Source organism: Lasioglossum baleicum, chromosome 2, assembly GCF_051020765.1.
Source record: "Lasioglossum baleicum chromosome 2, iyLasBale1, whole genome shotgun sequence".
Taxonomy (NCBI): Eukaryota; Metazoa; Arthropoda; class Insecta; order Hymenoptera; family Halictidae; genus Lasioglossum; species Lasioglossum baleicum.
This window is the reverse complement of record NC_134930.1, coordinates 21865022-21889554: the sequence shown is the minus strand read 5'-3', so window position 1 is coordinate 21889554 and position 24533 is coordinate 21865022. Positions and strand designations below refer to the sequence as shown.

General features: G+C 40.4%; 2 protein-coding genes across 3 annotated transcripts in view; one reads left to right on the top strand and one right to left on the bottom strand.

The window, feature by feature from the left end:
• Positions 1-6850: 6850 nt before the first annotated feature.
• LOC143217559 (uncharacterized) lies at positions 6851-12573 on the top strand. The gene is made up of 5 exons (XM_076441971.1): positions 6851-7308; positions 8616-9186; positions 9269-9547; positions 9651-9787; positions 9881-12573. The coding sequence occupies exons 1-5, from the start codon at positions 7272-7274 to the stop codon at positions 10039-10041; spliced, it is 1185 nt and encodes a 394-aa protein (XP_076298086.1). The 5' UTR covers positions 6851-7271; the 3' UTR covers positions 10042-12573.
• Positions 12574-14416: 1843 nt separating this feature from the next.
• The window catches only part of LOC143217329 (regulator of G-protein signaling 11), a 40926-nt gene continuing 30809 nt past the window's right edge, over positions 14417-24533 (bottom strand). For both annotated transcript variants that reach the window (XM_076441491.1, XM_076441484.1), the window contains exons 16-17: positions 22920-23484; positions 14417-22306 (exon numbers count right to left, since the gene is read on the bottom strand). In XM_076441491.1, the coding sequence (XP_076297606.1) occupies positions 22246-22306; positions 22920-23484 (626 nt within the window). In that variant the 3' untranslated portion in view covers positions 14417-22245. The remainder of the gene's footprint in view (positions 22307-22919; positions 23485-24533) is intronic.

Genomic DNA, 24533 nt, shown 5'->3' with positions numbered 1-24533 from the left:
TCGCACGTGTTTTTACTCGACTAGCCTGCGGGATGCATCCCCTAGCACGTGTTTTTACTCGACTAGCCTGCGGGATGCATCCCCTAGCACGTGTTTTTACTCGACTAGCCTGCGGGAAGCATCCCCTAGCACGTGTTTTTACTCGACTAGCCTGCGGGATGCATCCCCTAGCACGTGTTTTTACTCGACTAGCCTGCGGGAAGCATCCCCTAGCACGTGTTTTTACTCGACTAGCCTGCGGGAAGCATCCTCTCGCACGTGTTTTTACTCGACTAGCCTGCGGGATGCATCCCCTAGCACGTGTTTTTACTCGACTAGCCTGCGGGAAGCATCCTCTCGCACGTGTTTTTACTCGACTAGCCTGCGGGATGCATCCCCTAGCACGTGTTTTTACTCGACTAGCCTGCGGGAAGCATCCTCTCGCACGTGTTTTTACTCGACTAGCCTGCGGGATGCATCCCCTAGCACGTGTTTTTACTCGACTAGCCTGCGGGAAGCATCCTCTCGCACGTGTTTTTACTCGACTAGCCTGCGGGATGCATCCCCTAGCACGTGTTTTTACTCGACTAGCCTGCGGGATGCATCCTCTCGCACGTGTTTCTACTCGACTAGCCTGCGGGAAGCATCCTCTCGCACGTGTTTTTACTCGACTAGCCTGCGGGATGCATCCCCTAGCACGTGTTTTTACTCGACTAGCCTGCGGGAAGCATCCTCTCGCACGTGTTTTTACTCGACTAGCCTGCGGGATGCATCCTCTCGCACGTGTTTTTACTCGACTAGCCTGCGGGATGCATCCCCTAGCACGTGTTTTTACTCGACTAGCCTGCGGGAAGCATCCTCTCGCACGTGTTTTTACTCGACTAGCCTGCGGGATGCATCCCCTAGCACGTGTTTTTACTCGACTAGCCTGCGGGATGCATCCTCTCGCACGTGTTTCTACTCGACTAGCCTGCGGGAAGCATCCTCTCGCACGTGTTTCTACTCGACTAGCCTGCGTGATGCATCCTCTCGCACGTGTTTCTACTCGACTAGCCTGCGGGAAGCATCCCCTAGCACGTGTTTTTACTCGACTAGCCTGCGGGAAGCATCCTCTCGCACGTGTTTTTACTCGACTAGCCTGCGGGATGCATCCTCTCGCACGTGTTTTTACTCGACTAGCCTGCGGGATGCATCCCCTAGCACGTGTTTTTACTCGACTAGCCTGCGGGAAGCATCCCCTAGCACGTGTTTTTACTCGACTAGCCTGCGGGAAGCATCCCCTAGCACGTGTTTTTACTCGACTAGCCTGCGGGAAGCATCCTCTCGCACGTGTTTTTACTCGACTAGCCTGCGGGAAGCATGCTCTCGCACGTGTTTTTCCTCGACTAGCCTGCGGGATGCATCCTCTCGCACGTGTTTCAACTCGACTAGCCTGCGGGATGCATCCTCTCGCACGTGTTTTTACTCGACTAGCCTGCGGGAAGCATCCTCTCGCACGTGTTTCTACTCGACTAGCTTGCGGGAAGCATCCTCTCGCACGTGTTTTTACTCGACTAGCCTGCGGGATGCATCCCCTAGCACGTGTTTTTACTCGACTAGCCTGCGGGAAGCATCCTCTCGCACGTGTTTTTACTCGACTAGCCTGCGGGATGCATCCTCTCGCACGTGTTTTTACTCGACTAGCCTGCGGGATGCATCCCCTAGCACGTGTTTTTACTCGACTAGCCTGCGGGAAGCATCCTCTCGCACGTGTTTTTACTCGACTAGCCTGCGGGATGCATCCCCTAGCACGTGTTTTTACTCGACTAGCCTGCGGGATGCATCCTCTCGCACGTGTTTCTACTCGACTAGCCTGCGGGAAGCATCCTCTCGCACGTGTTTCTACTCGACTAGCCTGCGTGATGCATCCTCTCGCACGTGTTTCTACTCGACTAGCCTGCGGGAAGCATCCTCTCGCACGTGTTTCTACTCGACTAGCCCGCGGGATGCATCCTCTCGCACGTGTTTCTACTCGACTAGCCTGCGGGATGCATCCTCTCGCACGTGTTTCAACTCGACTAGCCTGCGGGATGCATCCTCTCGCACGTGTTTTTACTCGACTAGCCTGCGGGATGCATCCCCTAGCACGTGTTTTTACTCGACTAGCCTGCGGGATGCATCCCCTAGCACGTGTTTTTACTCGACTAGCCTGCGGGAAGCATCCCCTAGCACGTGTTTTTACTCGACTAGCCTGCGGGATTCATCCCCTAGCACGTGTTTTTACTCGACTAGCGTGCGGGATGCATCCTCTCGCACGTGTTTCTACTCGACTAGCCTGCGAGAAGCATCCTCTCGCACGTGTTTTTACTCGGCTAGCCTGCGGGAAGCATCCTCTCGCACGTGTTTTTACTCGACTAGCCTGCGGGAAGCATCCTCTCGCACGTGTTTTTACTCGACTAGCCTGCGGGGAGCATCCTCTCGCACGTGTTTCTACTCGACTAGCCTGCGGGGAGCATCCTCTCGCACGTGTTTTTACTCGACTAGCCTGCGGGAAGCATCCCCTAGCACGTGTTTTTACTCGACTAGCCTGCGGGAAACATCCCCTAGCAAGTGTTTTTACTCGACTAGCCTGCGGGAAGCATCCTCTCGCACGTGTTTTTACTCGACTAGCCTGCGGGGAGCATCCTCTCGCACGTGTTTTTACTCGACTAGCCTGCGGGAAGCATCCTCTCGCACGTGTTTTTACTCGACTAGCCTGCGGGATGCATCCCCTAGCACGTGTTTTTACTCGACTAGCCTGCGGGATGCATCCTCTCGCACGTGTTTTTACTCGACTAGCCTGCGGGATGCATCCCCTAGCACGTGTTTTTACTCGACTAGCCTGCGGGATGCATCCCCTAGCACGTGTTTTTACTCGACTAGCCTGCGGGAAGCATCCCCTAGCACGTGTTTTTACTCGACTAGCCTGCGGGAAGCATCCTCTCGCACGTGTTTTTACTCGACTAGCCTGCGGGGAGCATCCTCTCGCACGTGTTTTTACTCGACTAGCCTGCGGGAAGCATCCTCTCGCACGTGTTTTTCCTCGACTAGCCTGCGGGATGCATCCCCTAGCACGTGTTTTTACTCGACTAGCCTGCGGGAAGCATCCTCTCGCACGTGTTTTTACTCGACTAGCCTGCGGGATGCATCCCCTAGCACGTGTTTTTACTCGACTAGCCTGCGGGAAGCATCCTCTCGCACGTGTTTTTACTCGACTAGCCTGCGGGATGCATCCCCTAGCACGTGTTTTTACTCGACTAGCCTGCGGGATGCATCCTCTCGCACGTGTTTCTACTCGACTAGCCTGCGGGAAGCATCCTCTCGCACGTGTTTCTACTCGACTAGCCTGCGGGAAGCATCCTCTCGCACGTGTTTTTACTCGACTAGCCTGCGGGATGCATCCCCTAGCACGTGTTTTTACTCGACTAGCCTGCGGGAAGCATCCTCTCGCACGTGTTTTTACTCGACTAGCCTGCGGGATGCATCCTCTCGCACGTGTTTTTACTCGACTAGCCTGCGGGATGCATCCCCTAGCACGTGTTTTTACTCGACTAGCCTGCGGGAAGCATCCCCTAGCACGTGTTTTTACTCGACTAGCCTGCGGGAAGCATCCCCTAGCACGTGTTTTTACTCGACTAGCCTGCGGGAAGCATCCTCTCGCACGTGTTTTTACTCGACTAGCCTGCGGGGAGCATCCTCTCGCACGTGTTTTTACTCGACTAGCCTGCGGGAAGCATCCTCTCGCACGTGTTTTTCCTCGACTAGCCTGCGGGATGCATCCCCTAGCACGTGTTTTTACTCGACTAGCCTGCGGGAAGCATCCTCTCGCACGTGTTTTTACTCGACTAGCCTGCGGGATGCATCCCCTAGCACGTGTTTTTACTCGACTAGCCTGCGGGAAGCATCCTCTCGCACGTGTTTTTACTCGACTAGCCTGCGGGTTGCATCCCCTAGCACGTGTTTTTACTCGACTAGCCTGCGGGATGCATCCTCTCGCACGTGTTTCTACTCGACTAGCCTGCGGGAAGCATCCTCTCGCACGTGTTTCTACTCGACTAGCCTGCGTGATGCATCCTCTCGCACGTGTTTCTACTCGACTAGCCTGCGGGAAGCATCCTCTCGCACGTGTTTCTACTCGACTAGCCCGCGGGATGCATCCTCTCGCACGTGTTTCTACTCGACTAGCCTGCGGGATGCATCCTCTCGCACGTGTTTCAACTCGACTAGCCTGCGGGATGCATCCTCTCGCACGTGTTTTTACTCGACTAGCCTGCGGGATGCATCCTCTCGCACGTGTTTTTACTCGACTAGCCTGCGGGATGCATCCCCTAGCACGTGTTTTTACTCGACTAGCCTGCGGGAAGCATCCCCTAGCACGTGTTTTTACTCGACTAGCCTGCGGGATTCATCCCCTAGCACGTGTTTTTACTCGACTAGCGTGCGGGATGCATCCTCTCGCACGTGTTTCTACTCGACTAGCCTGCGAGAAGCATCCTCTCGCACGTGTTTTTACTCGACTAGCCTGCGGGAAGCATCCTCTCGCACGTGTTTTTACTCGACTAGCCTGCGGGAAGCATCCTCTCGCACGTGTTTTTACTCGACTAGCCTGCGGGGAGCATCCTCTCGCACGTGTTTCTACTCGACTAGCCTGCGGGGAGCATCCTCTCGCACGTGTTTTTACTCGACTAGCCTGCGGGATGCATCCTCTCGCTCGTGTTTCTACTCGACTAGCCTGCGGGATGCATCCTCTCGCACGTGTTTTTACTCGACTAGCCTGCGGGATGCATCTTCTCGCACGTGTTTTTACTCGACTAGCCTGCGGGAAGCATCCTCTCGCACGTGTTTTTACTCGACTAGCCGTGATTACTCACCGTGAGAAGATTTTCCTTGCGGATCTGACCATCAGGATCCGACCATGCGTTCCAATTAAAATAGTTCAGCTAGTAGATCTGCTTTGTACACCACATGTAAAAGAAAAATATAAAAAATCACAAAGTATCGTATTCATTACTCAGAAAAATGATTACATTTTATAGGCAAAAAATACTTATCTAAATTATGTTTTTCACACAGAATTATTCGGGAGCTGTGAAATCAATTCTATACATTCGTGTAATTTTTCAGTCCTTCGCTCTTCGTTGTCAATATTTTAATTCACAATCACATTAATATTAAAAATCGAACAATCTACTCATTTTTCCGTGGCACGTGTTATATTTACATATAATTAATGTACTCTTCCTGCACAAATTTTATCTCTTAATACAGACACTATCGAAACCATATTTCGAGTAAAAACATTATAACCTAAAATTTATTGCACACACCAAAAACCATTCATTTCTACACTTTAAAAATTAATTCGTCTAGGTGTAATTGGCAGATCCTTCACAAGAATTCATAAACCTAGATATGCACTTCCATCATTTCCATCTGCCATCGGCCGCATTTCCACCTGCGTTCAAAATTACTGTAAGCAATTCTATTTGTGCACGATTCGCGTGTGTGCAATTTTATATTTTATCTGTGCCCAATAAAGATGAATCCAATTCTATTTGTGCGCAATCGAGATGTGTCCGATTCTTCTTGTGCGCAATCGAGATGTGTCCGATTGTACTTGTGCCCAATCATGCTGTGTCCAAAAGATATGTGCGCAATGTGCATGTGGGCAATCGTATTGTGCGCAACTGAAGGCCTCTCGCATCCCGCAGGCTAGTCGAGTAAAAACACGTGCGAGAGGATGCACCCCGCAGGCTAGTCGAGTAAAAACACGTGCGAGAGGATGCTTCCCGCAGGCTAGTCGAGTAAAAACACGTGCGAGAGGATTCATCCCGCAGGCTAGTCGAGTAAAAACACGTGCGAGAGGATGCATCCCGCAGGCTAGTCGAGTAAAAACACGTGCGAGAGGATGCTTCCCGCAGGCTAGTCGAGTAAAAACACGTGCGAGAGGATGCATCGCGCATACATAATACACTGGTACAAACCACTATACAATTGTATCCATTAGGACCATAAATGTTGAATAAATTCCTCACAAATGCAAGTATCCACAAAAATGCACATGCGTACCGGAATCGTTCACAACTATGTAATTCACGTTTGATGCACGTCAATTTGACTTTCTCACAAGAAAAATAAAATATCAGTGAAATTAATGTGAAGTACATCCACTTAATTAACATCATCCCATCATACATCGCCATCATACACTTGCTCCGTGTAAATTTTGTGTAGCAATACATCGATGGCAAGAAATAGAAATTAAATTGAATGTTATTTCTTCCCTGAATGATTGTAATAGAGCAGAAATCATGTATTGACATTTTCAATGTTTCAACGATTTTGGATTTCATCTACTCAATTTTTTTGTAAATGCATAAAGATCCGTAGTCTAGCAATAACTAATCACAAGCGAGGTAAATGTAAATTGTGTAAAACTAGCTGTACTACCTTAAAATGTTGTAAATGTGATCAATTTATATGTAAAAAACCATTTTGTAACCTGCATAATATGTCTTCAGAATCAAATATCGCGCGATTCCTAAAATAGTTAATATATATAATACTATTATTACTTTATATCTTAATAATATATCTTAATAAAATATACAAAATAAACGGCTGTATCTCAAATACAGTTTATAATAGATAATTTCATGATACAATGTCAAATTCTTTGAAATTATCCTGTCCATTCTTCCCGCGTACTGGGTATGTATATTGTACATGGCGCACCCGGTGATCCCCCTCACCCCCCACATAAGCCAAGCGTAGGCACTGTCGATGAGCATAGCTTATACATCTTTCGAGAACGTGACGTCACACCGTCTTCATCTTTTCCGAGGGCCAAATTATCTGCGCCGGGTCTATAGGTATATATGGTCTAAGTGCGCCATAGAGAATAGAGTCACCCCCATCGTATTGTGCGTGATTGTGCGCCATCGAAGGCCTCTCGGTTGTACATGGGTAGTAAATACATAGCTACATAGTACATATAAATAGTTGGTTGTAGTACAAGTTATAATTTGTGTAAACAACATTGTTTATTTGGTAACGATGATCATAAGAAAATTGAAATTATATATTAAAAATTTCGTGGTTACGAATTATTTTTCTTATTTATAATATATATAGTAGTATAAAGTAAAATACATTGTATATTGGCATAGAGATGTAAATTTGACCGTTGCCTTATTTAAATTAACGTGGAAAATATCGGATTTCTTTTGTCGTTGACGTTAAATCAAATTGTATCTGAAATACCTACTGTAAATATGACGACGACATTGAAAGGTATTTTTCCTGATCCAAGTAAGTTACATTTATATCATTATTGCAATGTATTATTGACATTATTGATATTGATAGTATCTATTTAAAAACGGATTATGGTTAGAATACAAGAATATGTGAAATGTGTGTTCGCATGTGACTATTTTAATACAAAACCACTACCACACTATCCAGAATGTCAGATACAATAAATAAATAGATAACAATATAATGCTACTGCAATCGTAATTAATACATGTTTGCCGAAGGGTAGCATACAGACCAACACCGGTGTGTTGATAATTGTAAAACAGTATGTGTAATTATTGAATAACTTTAATTATGTGTATAAGCATGAAACCACGAAACCCAGTGTACAAAATGCTCGATTTTGGACGGGCATCTATTTGCACACGCATAAGTAGCGCTTTCTACCCTAGCAGAAAGACTAGGCATGTGCCCGGCAGAAGCTGCTCGGCTGCCACAATGCTGGCCACTTGGTTCTGGATTCTGCCTGGCAAATGGGCTTGATTCTTGCTCGAAGCAGGCCTCGCTGACTAGGAAGTTCTAAAAACCTAAAGGCCATAAAATTCATGTGGCTACAGAAAGCATATGTTGAAGGTACACAAGTTGAATTCACAAAAATACAGAAAGATGTTACTTGATATAATTATTTTTCCATGTTCCTTTGAGAATGTTATTTCTTTAATTCAGTTTTCTCCAACATTCATTTTTCACATTGTCTCGCTATTTAAAGAAGATATGGTTTAATTGATAGTGTGTTTTAAATTAATGATGAAAATGATAATATTATGCATTCTCAAGAATTACGTTTATAATTTTAATACACACTGACTGCCATGGTGGTGACTACTGACACTGGCAATGAACTTTCCAAAGACGCTATGTTGTGGTCATAGCTGCCTGGCACAACTAAACCCGATAAACAAATGGGTAAACTTCGAAAACACACAATAACATTTTTAATTTTGTAACTGCAATTAATACATATTCCAACTATACATACATTGATCTTTTGTATCATAAACTCAAATATACATATAGTATATTATATGTATGTACATTTATGTGTGATGTCATTCTAATATGGACAATGACCGGAGATAAAAACATCTAAACAAATTAAGCATTCCGAACTACAATTTTAGCTATACAGCTGCTATAATTTTAATCCTTTTTAGTGCTAATTGGACCCATATTGGCTTATAATATGGCAAACGTATAATGTAATCCGTAATTATATTGATGCTGTCAATTTTACATTATTATTCGTACAATCTGGACAACAAATTGCTCGTAATAATCAAAATAATATTTTATTATAGAACCAGTAACACGAAAAAACTTTATATACGAAAATGTGAAAAATCTTCGTTATATGGAACAAAATTTGCACGTGAAAGAATTAGAAAAAGGACGCGATTCACGACGATTGAACGAACGAAAGAAGATTAATAATAATAAATATAAAAATGTTGCATCAAAACTAATTCCAAATCACAGTACAAAGCAACTCGAAGATCACGATATAAATTTAAATTCACATAACAGGATAAGCAGCAAGCAGTGTATAGAAAACGAAGAAAAATTATGTAGGAAATCTAAAATGCCGGTAATGAACAAAAGTATTGGTACTGCAAAAAAGATGTCTAATTACTCAGCTACTAGTAATAATTCACCGACGAAGCAAAAGAAGCAAAAGGAGTGCAAAACTTTACATAAATCTGTCGGGAAGATGCACGAAGATGTTTCATCGGATCCTCCTCCTACATTATTATGCAAATCAACTGGTAATGAGAAAAATACAAAATTACAAAATAAACTCGTGAATCAAGGTACTCAAACATCATTAGCTACAGACCAAATAGATAATTTGCATTCTGAGGGTATTATAAGGTACGCTTATGTTTCTGTTCTGTTGAGAACAATTTATCTTTTCATATCTAAAGTTAATGAGAGAAATCTTCACACACTGTAGATATCCGTCAAAGAAATGTCTAAATAGCAATGAATCAACAAAGGAAAATGAAACGAGTAAACAGAGTGATAATATTCCAAGAGATACAACAAATTCATCACCCAATCAACCGCAAGAAATCTCTGGATTACCTTCTACCAAAGAAGAATTAAATATTAACCTAAATAATAAGGAATGTATATTCGCTGATAACAAGGGCCGAGTAGATAATAATAGCAATAGAAACTATAGTAAAAAGGGCACTCCTCCATCAAATTATAAGAAGGGTGTAGTTCCCAAGTATGACAATAAAAATACTTATATTCCACATTTACTGACAAAATCTTCGATTTACTTTGTATTAAAGACCCCATTTAGTTTTGACAAATATTTTATTTGTTAGGTACATCCGAGAGAGGAAGGAAGCTCAAAAACGGGAAGAGAAGGCTAAAGCAGAAGCAGTAGATCCTGATTGCCCATACGGGCATGTTCCTTTACAGGAAAGTGAACGCAAGGAAACGTTACATATACTAAAGAAAAGTATTATACAATATCAAATACTATACAAATATATGTACTTTCCTTTATACATATAATGGTAGTAATTAGTGTGTCTCTTTTAAATTATTCCAGGTTATCAAGATTATGTAAATGAATTGAATTTAATGCCTATAAAATCAGATACCCTTAGAGCGCAACAACGAAAAGCGGAAATAGAAAAACAATTAAATAAATTAGAAGAAGGCATTAAAGTTTTTTCAAAGCAGAAAGTGTATGTAAAAATGGACGCATAAATTTTACATTGTTTTACTCTAATAATTCTGTCCTCTAAGTAGCACCACTACAGTTTGTCTTGTGTAGTGGAAAATCACTGTAATCACTTTCATAATCGTTTTGTTCAAGATAGAAAAAAATGAAAGTGGCATCAGTTTTTCAAAGCAAACCTGCGTCTTATATTCATGCACTGACAAGGGGAGCCCAGGGTAGTCGGAATCCGGATTTTCGTGAAACTTGCAGTATTTGAAGATGACATATCCAAGTTTAATTTAGCAAAGCAGTAGCGCGCGCTTCTCAAGATTTCCCGAGAAAATGGCATTTGAAAATTCGGTTTACGCGTTCATAAGGAGTTCGCGTTAAGCTATGAACATGAAGCGCAGTGGCCGAGGGCGCTGCGAGAAAGACTGGTAATCAGTAGGTCGCTGGTTCGAGTCTTGCTGCCGACATTTTTTTTTAAATCTTTTTTCAGTTTTAATCCTAAAATTTATGAAATCTGCCATTAAACAATTATTTTTTAAATAGAAAATGCATGTTTTTTATTTGTGGGTATTGAAAAAAATCGAACATAAAAATAATACAGTGTTATATTTACTTTATTATTGCTCATTCTTTATTAATAAAAAAAATTACGTGTTAGTATGACACGACCCAGAATGATACTCATCGTAAAAGCATGGGAAACAATAATTGGCTGTAATAAAACCAAGCGCGACGTCTGTTTTTGGGATTTACCTGGGTTGACCTCGCGCCTCACCTAGGTAAGAGTCTACCCCGTCCCTTCAAACGTATCCGTATCATTCTGGGTCGTGTCATACTAACACGTAATTTTTTTTATTAATAAAGAATGAGCAATAATAAAGTAAATATAACACTGTATTATTTTTATGTTCGATTTTTTTCAATACCCACAAATAAAAAACATGCATTTTCTATTTAAAAAATAATTGTTTAATGGCAGATTTCATAAATTTTAGGATTAAAACTGAAAAAAGATTTAAAAAAAAATGTCGGCAGCAAGACTCGAACCAGCGACCTACTGATTACCAGTCTTTCTCGCAGCGCCCTCGGCCACTGCGCTTCATGTTCATAGCTTAACGCGAACTCCTTATGAACGCGTAAACCGAATTTTCAAATGCCATTTTCTCGGGAAATCTTGAGAAGCGCGCGCTACTGCTTTGCTAAATTAAACTTGGATATGTCATCTTCAAATACTGCAAGTTTCACGAAAATCCGGATTCCGACTACCCTGGGCTCCCCTTGTGAGACCATTTGTACTTCGTGTAAAATAAATAAAATTCTTTTATTTTTTAAAATTTGATATCTTTCTCAAATTATATTTTAATAAGATGATATGTACTGTAATGATTATATAAGACACGAGACATCTCCCTCATACACCAGCCGCGAGCGCGCCACGCGAAACCGCGAAGCGCGACTTCCCGCGGCGGCCGAGAGGTGGCTACCGCGACGCCGCGGATTCTCGCGAGTAAATAGATCGCGACAGGCGTATAAGTAGGGCGGCGGAGGCCGTATCAAATCGGTTCGGGCTACGATCTGGCTAATAGAGAGGATTCTCGAATGCTACGACTGTATCACGAACTATCCCAACCTTTTCCTGCGGACCACGCCAAGGCCCCAAGTGTCATACAACACGGGGAGACCCTTCCTGCGAGAGACATAAATCTCCGCCGTCCGAAGTGGCACGCACCACCGGGCATCCTCCACCCAAGTGTCACACGGCACGGGACTCTTCGCCTCAAGTGTCACGCGGCACGAGGAATCCCTAAACGCTCAGGCGGCACAAACTGCGAGCATCTCGTTCCCGAATACCTGTACCATGCGAAGCATTGTAAGGCCATAAAATGGTCACTGCGGTAACCACGCTGCGTCGAGGTCGTTCTCGAAATCGTTAGGGAGCCGTCGAGTCACTATCGCCCGCGTTTGGACCTATGCATTATCGAGTACACTGTCTCATGTACTATCCGCTCTACTGTTCGCCGTCATACGATTAGCGCCGTTAGCTTTAAGTTGCGACCATCCGCTCCGCGTTCATCTTGCGTTCCGATTATTTTTCGCGCTCCGATCATCCGCTCCGTCATCGCGCTCATCTTGCGTCGCGTTCCGATTATTTTTCGCGCTCCGATCATCCGCTCCGTCATCGCGCTCATCTTGCGTCGCGTTCCGATTATTTTTCGCGCTCCGATCATCCGCTCCGTCATCGCGCTCATCTTGCGTCGCGTTCCGATTATATTTCGCGCTCCGATCATCCGCTCCGCGTTTCAATGTCATCGCGCTCATCTTGCGTCGCGTGCCGATTATTTCGCGCTCCGATCATCCGCTCCGCGTTTCACTGTCATCGCGCTCATCTTGCGTCGCGTTCCGATTATTTCGCGCTCCGATCATCCGCTCCGCGTTTCACTATCTCCGCGTTCATCTCGCGACTGTATGTTTAACTTGCGTTTTGTATTATATTAATTCACGTCGCCGATCGACGTACGTACTGTGATGAAGGACCTCGGTCCCTAATAAAGAGATCTGTTTAACCCGTATCTGCGTTGTTCATTCGTGGCTCAGAACAACCCTGGACAGCCGAGTGAGCTGGCACATTCTCCCTACGTTCGAATGTTACAGTACTATGAAACTACCAAGTTTTTTTTCCTTGATATTAGAAACGTTCAAGACAATTTATTTTATATTCAAGATATAAGTTCAAGGAACATGCACTTATTCTTTCACTGAAAAGAGTGTATGGTATCAGGTCGTTAAGTATGAAACATGACAAATAAAACTTTCAACCACATTTGTCAAGTTTCATACTTAACGACCTGATAGAAATAGAAGTAACATGGCATACGTGTAAAATAATTGCTGAATCAATACATTGTTACAAATTTTGACACAGCTGTAACTCGCATCAGAGTGGGACAAATTAGATGTACAGGGTGTAAAAAAATGTTCTATGTCGTGACTATCATAGATGGCTCCTACATCTTCCGATCACTGGATCTAAATTCAAGGTCAAGTGTTTTTTTTCTTGCATCATGTTCTACTCATCACAAGGATCACTCTGGACGCAGTGCGCGGTGCTCGCGGACGCGGTGTCCGTGTCTACGGTGTTTACGGATACGATGTTGCGGGGCGCGGGGCGCGATGCTTGAGGATACGGTGTGCCCGTGGATACCGTAGTACGACGAACTCGGTGCAGTTACCTGGACCTGTATAGTAGATACTAGTGACAGAGTAGGTTGGTAAACGGAACGAGTTCGATCTTGGCTCTCGCCGTGATCGCCCTACCTAGGCCGGGTTTTAGCGGATCCTCGATGTCGGTGACGACCGGCACCGGCCATCAAGTTTCCTCCGGACAATTCTCGCGGTGAGTTCGAAAAGGTGACGCACCTGGTTTTCCTCAACCGACCTCGTGGACGACTCGTCTCACGAGGGTGTAGGTGACGCGCACCGTACATTTACAACTTCCAAGGTGGTTCTTCGGTCAAGTCGAAGGGTGACGCACACCACTTCTTGTTCAGCCGTTTTCGTAGACGACTCGTCTCACGAAATTGACGGTGACGCACCGCGGAGTGTCTCCAAGGTGGAACGCGCGGTTCGCACCGGTGGAATCAGGATGCGGGATACAACAGAAAGTTCCTCGCGGTGAAGGCGAAGGGTGACGCGCACCACTTCTTGTTCGGCCGATTTCGTAGACGACTCGCCCCACGAAATTACCGGTGGAACACGACAGCGACTGTGCCAATTCGCGTCCAAGTCGCGCTCTGATTGGTCCGTGTTTTTTGTTAATAACTCCTAAACAAAGCCGCGGATAACATTTTTGCAAAGGAAAATGTTGCTTCAAATGATCATCTCAGCAAACCTCCCATTTCCGGCTGTCGAAGGAATTTTGGGACACCCTGTATGTTATCTCTTATTATACTGGGTGTTTCCTTCTTTTGCACAGTAGCATAGTATTATAGGTGGAGAATAATGTTCTATGGAAATTCAAAACATCGCATAATTAATGTCATTATAATATTTAATATTAGGACATTCTATATATTGACAACTTGAAACATTACGTACGTATCACATATTATATACCTATATGTAACGAACAACATTCTTCCTGCTTTTACGTACACGCATGTGTTTGCATACACGCATACAGGCATGCGTAATTACAGCTACATTCGATAAACTGATCAGTTATTAAATTACGGTACGTAGTAAGTTTAGGACGCGTGTAGAAGAGCATAGCGAGTAAAAAGAAAAGAGAAACAGCGTTCGCGAGGGTCGGCAAAAATTGAAAACTTATTCTATAGATTATATTTAACATATTATTTTCAATTTTCTTCTTTATATACAATCTTTCTCAAGATATTTGTCAGATTTTTCTTATTAAAATGAGAGTCGTTCCAAAAAACCCCTCCAATGGGCTGTAGCTCCGTTAATTTGCAAAATTCTAATCTAGTTCTTTAAAAACATATTTTCGAGGGTTTCTCTTAGATCGAGGATTTACTCTGTATACATATACTACAACGCTTCGTGTCATCCATGCGTATACATGTGTACAAAACACATATTCGTATACACTGTTATTGCTCAACAATTTGGGATCTTGTTTATCGATTACGATCTACGAAAGGAAAATAAGGAAGAATTGTTGTAATTTCTTAATACTGCATCTCATACTTCCATGATAAATCAATACAACAAAAATTCCCATCGGTGGAAGCACGGAAAATTGTCTGAGGCCATAATTTATCTAACGAGGAGACACCTCGCGTATCGAGAACGCCGGATCGCAACGAGTTTTTTTGTGTGTGGACATAGCTTACGCACCCTCATCATGAACTATGCAATTGGTTTTAGCCGCCAACGCGAACCCGTCGATTTCGAGAAAATCGATTTTGAAACATGCGACATGTGCGTTATATTCCATGAGTGAAAACACATTTTGTCATATAGCGTTCGGTGGTCGAGCGAATGTCTACCACCACGAGAGATTGATCGGGACGGGGTTCGTGTCCCGTGTCTCGGCATTTTTTATAAATATTTTTTTCACTTTCTTTTTTTTGTATTTTTCTCTTCGATTTCAACTTGAATTTTTCAATTTCAACTTCGTCTTCAATTTCCATTTCAATTCTTCTATTTCAACTTGAATTTTTCAATTCCGACCTCAATTTCAACTCTTTGATTTCAACTTGAATTTTTCCATTTCAACTTCATATTTTTCCATTTCAACTCTTCTGTTTCAACTTGAATTTCAACTCTTGAATTTTTAAAATTGCAACTTCAATTTGCATTTCAACTTCAATTCCAACTTGAATTTCAACTCTTCAAATTTCAACTCTTCGATTTCAACTTCAATTTTTATTATTTTTATAGTGATTTAATTGCAATTGTTATTTTTATTACACTTTTTATGTCAATTCCAAATGCGTTCTTCTGATAAAGCTAGGTTTAACTTGGAAAAACTTGAAAAATTCAAGTTGAGATCGAAGAGTTAAAATTGAAAAATTCAAGTTGAAATGGAAATTGTAGTTCAAAAATATGAAACATTCAAGTTGAGATCGAAGAGTTGAAATTGAAGAAGAAATGGAAATTGAAGAGTTCAAGTTGAAATAGAAGAGTAGAAATTGAACTTGAAATTGATGTTGACCACCGACCACGCTGTGACAAAAGGTTTTCACGCATTATGGCTGAATGAAAAATTCATGTAATGTCCTGTGACCTCATATGATCACAAACTTTTGAGCAGTTGTAGATATCCATACATACATACATATACAATATACAATAATATATTTCTGAAATGAATTTTGGTGTTTACTTCGCTCTTGCTGTTTCTCCAGTTACAAGTACGTACTGAAGCAGTAATTGAATCCTTCCCTTCTGCTTACGAGATTTCAGAAGATTTGAAAACTGTTAATATAAAAGCACGTTAGAGTCCTTGCCCAAATATTTATGAAACGTAAACATGTTAATTATTTATTCGTTAATGAATTGTCAAGCTTTAGCTGATTGAAAATAACGTATTTAACAAAAAAACTTTATCGTTTTTGCACGTCACAATTTGCCACCTTTTTAACTCTTCACTTATTATGTTCTTATTTCCAATTTTGTTTCAACCGGTTTTTGTTCCAAGTAATTTGTTTTCGATCAAGTCGAACTGATGCAACTTGCAGAGTGAAATGCTACATGTTTCCACGTAATGTATCTCGTGTAATGTAACAGGATATGTAGATTAATGTCTTAACTGTAATGCTAAATTGCTATGCATATTGTAGAGTAACTTGTAGAACATACGCGAAAGCAATAAGGTAATCATCAATTTACCTAATATAAAGTTCAGATAATATCAGATAAAATATCATGGGACACTCCAAGGATCGCTGAAATCTTGATAATCGGTCACCCGTTACCTACAAACGCGGCATTAATCATTTTCCTTTTTGTATTTTTTCCGTGAGCAATGTTTTTAACATCGAAATGTTCAGACAACACCACTCTACTCGTTATCCTTTTTCTTCGGGGTTTTCAGGTACTTTCGGTCAGTCTTTCGGTGGTAAATATGGCTCATTTTCTTTCAATTGTATGTTGTTACTATTGTAACTATTCAGGCTGAAGAGGAAAAAACAAGAAGAAAATGACATTTGTTAGGATGTTTTGCAGTATAGAAATCCAGTATCAATTTGTCAAACGCTAAGCATCTTCTATCAGGTATACATATATTGTGTTTTATGTATCTGTTGAACAATTAAACAAACTTCGACTAGCTACCGAATTATATACATATGCAAAACACTTAAATTAGATATTCTTTTAAAGAAAGAGAAATATCTAGATTCATTTTGAAAATGTTCATTTTTAGCAATCCATTTTTCATGAAAAATAATGTCTAGTAGAACTTTGATGGCAAAATGTACTCTATGGGAAATTTGGCAAACGTGATTAACATATGACTTGAATTATTTCTTGTTCTAATAAACAAACATCACTGTTACTGATAAAAAAAAACGTAAATTATGTATATCGTACCATAAGCGATATTTTTCGGATTTTCTCGTGTTATAATATTAATATTCAATTAGATATAATTCAAAAGAACGAATTATCTTCACAATTACTTCTGTCTCTATTTTCTTTGTTTATGCAAAATCGCTGGAAGACATTTACGAGTTAAGAAATAGGATTGTTTGTACGTATTCAACAATGCTATTTGTATATAATTAATCTTAATATAGTTTAGTAAAATTTTATAACTGGAACCGACTTCGAAAGTCGCGGTTATTGATTGAAAAAGATTCATTTAATATACATATATACTCATTTTATAAAACAATGAAATAATAACAAATGTTTGAGCTTGTACTTTCCCATTTAATACTGTTTTTTTTCTATGTACAGAACATATCAAAATACATAAGCAATCTCTTCGGTGCTGAATTAGATTCGTACAAATAATAATGAAAGAAGCTTATACAATAAACATAAATTGTGTTTGATCTGATTTTTAAGTTTCAAGTATGATGATAACTATGTTGATAATATTATATGGTGATCATTCTCGTTCTACCTATCTACCAAATGACAAAATAAAATTAATTGACAAAAGACTTTGTGACGTACAGAGTAAACTTTACTTTACCGGACTCAAAACACATACATATATTATGATGTATTTGGTATGTATTCCAGTAGACCTGTAACCGGAGAACCTGCAGATCCAAGTTTCGATCTTATACGATCAATGGTTCGAGAGTTATGGTTACTTAAAGTTGAGCAATTTGCGCTTACCTATCAAAAACACTGGACATTGCTCAACAACTTTAAGCGACCATTCTCGATCCTCCAGGATCGAAACTTGGATCTGCAGGTTCTCCAGGTACAAATGTACTCGATTATATACCAAATACATCATAATATACATATATATGTATAGGAGAAAGGCAAAAATTAAGAGTCCGGTAAAGTGAAGTTTACCCCACATACAGGGTGGTCCATGCAACTTGTACACCTATGTATAATAACTTCCAAAGTATGCGTTTCACGAAAAAGTTTTGTATACAGAAGTTGCATATGATCTGAAGGGATACATTGTGTAGTGTATTTATTTTTTTTACAGGTAGACGCGTAAAGGACATATGAACGTCAACTTTTTTTTTTAAATGGAATGAGGTATTTTTGAATACATCAATTGATGCAGCTGGACATTCGTTATAAAAACGAGTACTAACGTATGTATGTCGAAAAGTTAGTAGTTGAGGAGATATTTCAATTCACATAACTCTAAAACACCCATTACTGTCGTACTACTAAGACGTTACACAAGTAAACGAATTTTAATTGCAATGTCAATTTTTCAATTTCAACTTTAATTTCAACTTCAACTTCAATCTCAACTCTTCCATTTCAACTCCAATTTCTATTCTTCCATTTCAACTTCGCAATTTCTACTCTTCCATTTCAACTTTAATTTTCCAATTTCATTTTGTTAATTTCAACTGTTCAATTTCAACTCGTCAATTTCAATTTTTCAGTTTCAACTTATTTGTTGTACGAGTTTACTTACTTGTGTAACGTCTTATGTTAGTACGACAGTAGTGGTGTTTTAGAGTTATTTAAATTGAAATATCTCCTGAGAGAGAACTACTAACTTTTCGACGTACTTAGTACTTTTTTTATAACGAATGTCCAGCTGCATCTATTGATGTATTCAAAAATACCTCATTCCATTAAAAAAAAAAGTTGACCTTCATATTTCCTTTACGCCTCCACCTGTAAAAATAATAAATACAATAAATAATGTATCCCTTCAGACCATATGCAACTTCTGTATACAAAACTTTTTCGTCCAACGTATACTTTGGAAGTTATTATAGTTGTGCAAGTTGCGTGGACCACCCTGTATATGTATAACAGCGTCGACAAATTGGAAATAAAATTAATTAGCAGATTTTCTCATTTAAACGTTTTTTATTAGTTTTATGCGGACAACTTGCATCCGAATGTATGCTTACATGCTTTGAAATATCTCCAGTGTAAATCTATACACATATATGTATAATATAATAATTCTGTCCGAGTCAGTAAAATCAGCAGTTTCCATTTATGTATATGCTACGTTCGCTACTAGATTAATATTGAATATTTTGTCGTAATATAGCCGTATTAAAAAGTGAAATGAAATGAGGGGGCGACACAAGAGATCCAGGTTGTATAGCGATCCTTTAAGCTGTCCCTTGATCGATAATAAGATATACCACTACTACAATATACGATGAGTAAAATCTATTTTTTCAGTGTTCAGATCATTTCAGTTGAACAGATAGTACGGCAACGCGTATATACATATATATGTATATCTGTGTATATAAATATCTCTGAGTATGGAGAACAAAAATAGTTTTTTGATTCGTTTTGAAGCTTCTTTCAGGAGAGTCGTTTCTCAGGATTCTTCAGTGTAAATGAATAAGATAATGTAAACGAATAGATCGTGTTTGTTCGTAAATCATCGCAGCTCGCAAATAAGACTCATTGTCAGTCATACATACGACGAAACTATTATCGCTTATACAAGTTTCAGTCACGATCAACCGAATAATTTCAACGACTATGCGATACTCGTTATACAATTTATCATTCCCTAAGGACTGTAATATATTTGTCATTTTCATCTTATCATCATCAACTACCTATCTATAATGAGAATGTTTACAATAGTTATGGGGAGCTCAGAAATTATCATTATATGTATATATATATATATATATTATATGTATATTATTATATATCATATGTATATTATTATATATTATATGTATATATATATATTCGTCATCAATACTTGATAGTTTCTTAGGACTTGCCTCGAGTGCCCGAACTCTAGTATAGACTACTCTTTACCTTTACGTCTAGTCTAATTCTCTGTACTTGGTAAATATTATTGTATAAACAGAACGAAATTAATATACAGGGAATATTAACGGCCCGTCGAGAACATTTATTCGCTAATACCCAGACGTCATGTTTCCATTTAACAGAATTCTTTCTAGGCAACACTTGAACGACTTCCAACGAGCTTATTCAACACGCGAACATTTATTCGTTGCATTCACAGTCGCTCTCGTCTACTATTTGAGAACCTTCGCCAGGACAATGGTTCATTATAATTCCATCTTATAAAATCATTTGGATTTTCTTTAACGGAACGGAGCACGCACAGTTTAAAGCTCCGTGCAATTGTTGCTTCGTTTTCTTTGTGCAACATTTAAATACGATTGCCTACGTACATATTCAAGATTATTTCTCTCGTTCCGAATACACGTTCGATTTATCTTTATCAAGCAGTGTGATACATTTTCCAAGAAGAGTCGAAATAGCTAAATCGTATGGTCAATGTTTATTTATAATTTTATCAAGATATACCTAATCGAAATCCATGGATTCTAGGCACTGGGGCAGTAACAGTACCAAGAATCCATCTTCAGAGAACGATATTTCAATATTTCGGGCAATCAAGAGTAGTCGAATATCGTTATTCCTATCTAGCTTCCACTGGCTTTCGTTCTTTAAATTTAATTTCATATAATTACAAACAGTGATTAGTAGTGACACGTTACACACACACACACACACACACACACACACGCACACACACACACACACACACACACAGAGTTTCTACGATCGAAACGGAACAATTTTCCGTTTTCCCTCTATTCCTTAAATGTAACGCAGGCCGTTGTAATCTCAGGCCGTAAGTATCATAGGTTTAACGTCGCATTAAATAGTTGTATATTTAGGTACTTATCATGTGTAGGGTAAATTGCATAATTACTACTTGTGCAGCAGGATAGTAATGAAATATTAGCACATTCAAGCGCGATCGTATCTATGAACGGTAATCTACATATATCACTTACGGACTGTTATAAATAATGCACTATTGGGATTCAACTATAATATCTTCGATAAACAAGCAGTCAACATTGAAAACGCATTGGCAACAAATAACGGTACAACGTTGTACACGAAAACGATAAAGATGATTCGTGTAACTAAACCACAGTTAATCTTGGCTGTAATCATTTTTAAATACGAGTATATAAAAACCATCATTTACATGGAATCGTATATTAAAGAAATTTACGATTTGCTAGAGCGGTCAATGGGCTCATGTTTGACAATGATCCGCGAATCGTAAATTTACGTTTAATACTTTTTCACAGTGCTACACGAAACTTGATCACCCAACGTGCACGCTAATTACACTTTCCTATTTTCGTCGTTAAACAGAGAGAAATAACATGGGATATCTTAAATTACATTTCATTGTTTAACGAACATAGACAGACTACACGACACACAGTATTTGACCTTTCTTTAATTACAATTCATTTACCAACTTCATTCTACGTACATATGTATTTTTCTATTCTAGTGTGTCACGGCCGCGTCCAGCGCAGGTTGGAACATGTGACGTGGCAACACAGCATACCGACTGACAGCGACGGAACATCACAGTCTGATCAGGCCGTGACGTAAACGCGAACGACTTCGAAATTCGAATCATTTCAAATCGGACTGAGAGACAATGTTGCCAAATTTACCATGCCCCCCGGCCTCTACTAGAGAAAAGACGACCGTGCCAGTGGTGTACATTGAATTTAACAGCTTACTCTCTTCTATAAATGCAGAAACGTTTCACATGAATTCCTATCAATGAATATACATAACACTGTATCCCCTATGGGAGTAAAACAAAACGGTACATTATGCGCCGCGATGTATTTCCAGACAACAATCATTCAAAAGTTACATTTAAATTACTATTCTCAAGGCGATGCAATTTGCAAGAAGAATTTTTTCTTCATTAGCATTGTATGCATTTTTTTGTATGCATTTTTTTGCATTAAAATTTCTATCACTACTTATGTACAAGAAACTTCGTATTGCTCACGAGTGCACAAGTACATTATCTTTAAATTGTAAACGATGCCTTTCCAATGTCTCTCCTTCGTCAAAATAATGTTTCTCCTCCGCATTAAACGATATTGGCAAATAATTCTTCGCTTCACTGACCTCCCATCGCGAATCAATCGAGAAAACGTAAAAAATGATGAAGCTCAATTTCAATAGCTCGGGCACTCGAACTTGGAAAATAAAATGAAAATGGAACTTTGGAATCTTTACGTGTAAAATGTAAGTTTAGTATTAACGCCAAGTTACAAGTAACCTAAAGTCGAATACGTTTTTACATACGGTGCATCCACTCTACAGTTTTCCCTGAAACAAATGATCAAATTCAAGCATTAGTGAACGTATTTACAAACACAGTCCAAGATTTAAATTATAAATAGAAAAACTATTTGTTGAACGTTATAAACAGAGCCGGCCTTCTCTATAAAGGGGCCTGGGTGCAACAAACACCATTTGGGGCCCCATATTTTTTGTTAAGTAAAAAAAAATTTACAAACACGAACATACAGGGGGTGAGTCCGAAGAGAAACAGTAACACCTAAATATCTCCGTTACGTTTCGTTGTACAAAAAAAAACTTCTTAGGACAAAGTTACACTGTTGTTTGAAGGGCCACATGTAACGGTGTAAGGGAAAAAATTTTCAAGGTCATTTTTTTTTTACAAGATTTCAAGGTCATAGATATTTTTTTAAATGGAATGAGGTATTTTGTAATACATCAATCGATGCAACTAGACATTCCTTATAAAAACGAGTACTAACCTACGTATGTCGAAAAGTTAGTAATAGTCCTAAGAAATTTTTTTTCTACAACGAAAAGTAACGGGGATATTTAGGTGTTCTGTTTCTCTTCGGACTCACCCACTGTATGTTCGTGTGAGTGACTATGCATTATGCGATCGTACGATTTATTCACTTACTCGTCCTCCCACGGGCACACTTCGTTAACGTTATTGTCACGCTTTTGCTGAGTTGCTGCTGTTTGAGTGACAGGCGCTGTTTGGTCGTTCTGTTGAGTGTCCGGTTTCCAAACAGGAACAACCTGCGCTTCTTCCAGCAACCCCACGGTTTCCGTTTCCGCTTGAGCCGGACTTGCCGAGTCCTTCCCGGCAGTGTCCGTCGTCGTCGTCGTCGTATTACTTTTATCAATTTTCAGCTCTCCCCTTCTCACATCACCTTCCTTCTTCGTTTCTTCTTCTAACAATGCCGCGCAACTGTCGTCCGGATTTTCCGTCAAGTCACCCACAATTGCGCTAATACTTATTACAGGAGCCTTGGCTGGAGTTCTTACGAGGAAGTCCTTCTCAAGCGACAAGACTTTTGTTTTTGTAATGTGGCCCTCAGACTCTTCGTTATAGGACGCAGCAGGTGGTCGACCAATGTCTCCAAGCTTCACTCTGCGAAAATTTGTGCTGATTGAATAGTTCCTACCCATCATTTCACATACCCCTCCACTTCTTTCGCTCGTCGACGACGGTACTCCACCTGTCATGTAAAAATGAACATAATACAGTCAAAGGGGCACAGACATTAAACTAACTGAAGAAACAAAACTTTTACAATTCATGTACAATTTCTAAAATTGATTTCTGACCGCATTTTCGGGGCAAATACACCACTATGAGTCGCTAGGACTGTTAGTGGGCCTTGTAACGAGTATACTGCATCGTGTGGGGATGTTCAATTAATAGATTAGGATATTGCACAATAATTAAGGGTGTGATAAATTGCACGAATTACCGAGTAATTCAGACTACATATTCCGAGTACATGTATGTTACACAAGTGTTGGTGTTGCGATTGTATTGTACGTAGCACGTAGAAAAATAAAAAAGAAAGTGAAAAAAGAATGTTTATAAAAAATGCCGACACGGGATGCGAACCCCGTCCCGACCAATCTCGTGGTGGTAGACATTTGCTCAACCCGCTCGGCCACCGACCGCTGTCGCAAGAGGTGTTTTCACTCATGGAATATAACGCACATGTCGCATGTTTCAATATCGATTACACTCGAAATCGACGGGTTCGCGTTGGCCGCTAAAACCAATTGGATAGTTGACAAGCAAGCATAACTCGTGAACACCACTGATCCTACAGGATCGAAACTTCGATCTGCAGCGCCCCGGATATACAAATCCAATAGATTACATACCAAATACATAATAATTTATAGGAGAAAGGCAGAAATTTGGAGTCCGGTAAAGTAAAGTTTAACCCAATTATTTGCCGAAGTAGACATTATCTCTATGAACAATATAATTTAACGGCGTTAAGGTGTGTAACACCTTTTCTTCGAAGTTGGTTATCAAAGATGCAATTAAGCCGAGCCCGGAGCTATACTGGTAAAATGTAGGGGAATAGTTGATCGAGATTGAACCTTCAATGAAAAATTGAAAACTGAAGAGTTGGCGTAGGTATTCGGGAAGCGAACACCGTTAAAATTAATAATCGACTGTGTCGAAACTAAGTAAGTGGAATTCACAATATATGATATGCTGAATAGGCTTATCAATGTGCGTCGAGCCTTGCATATT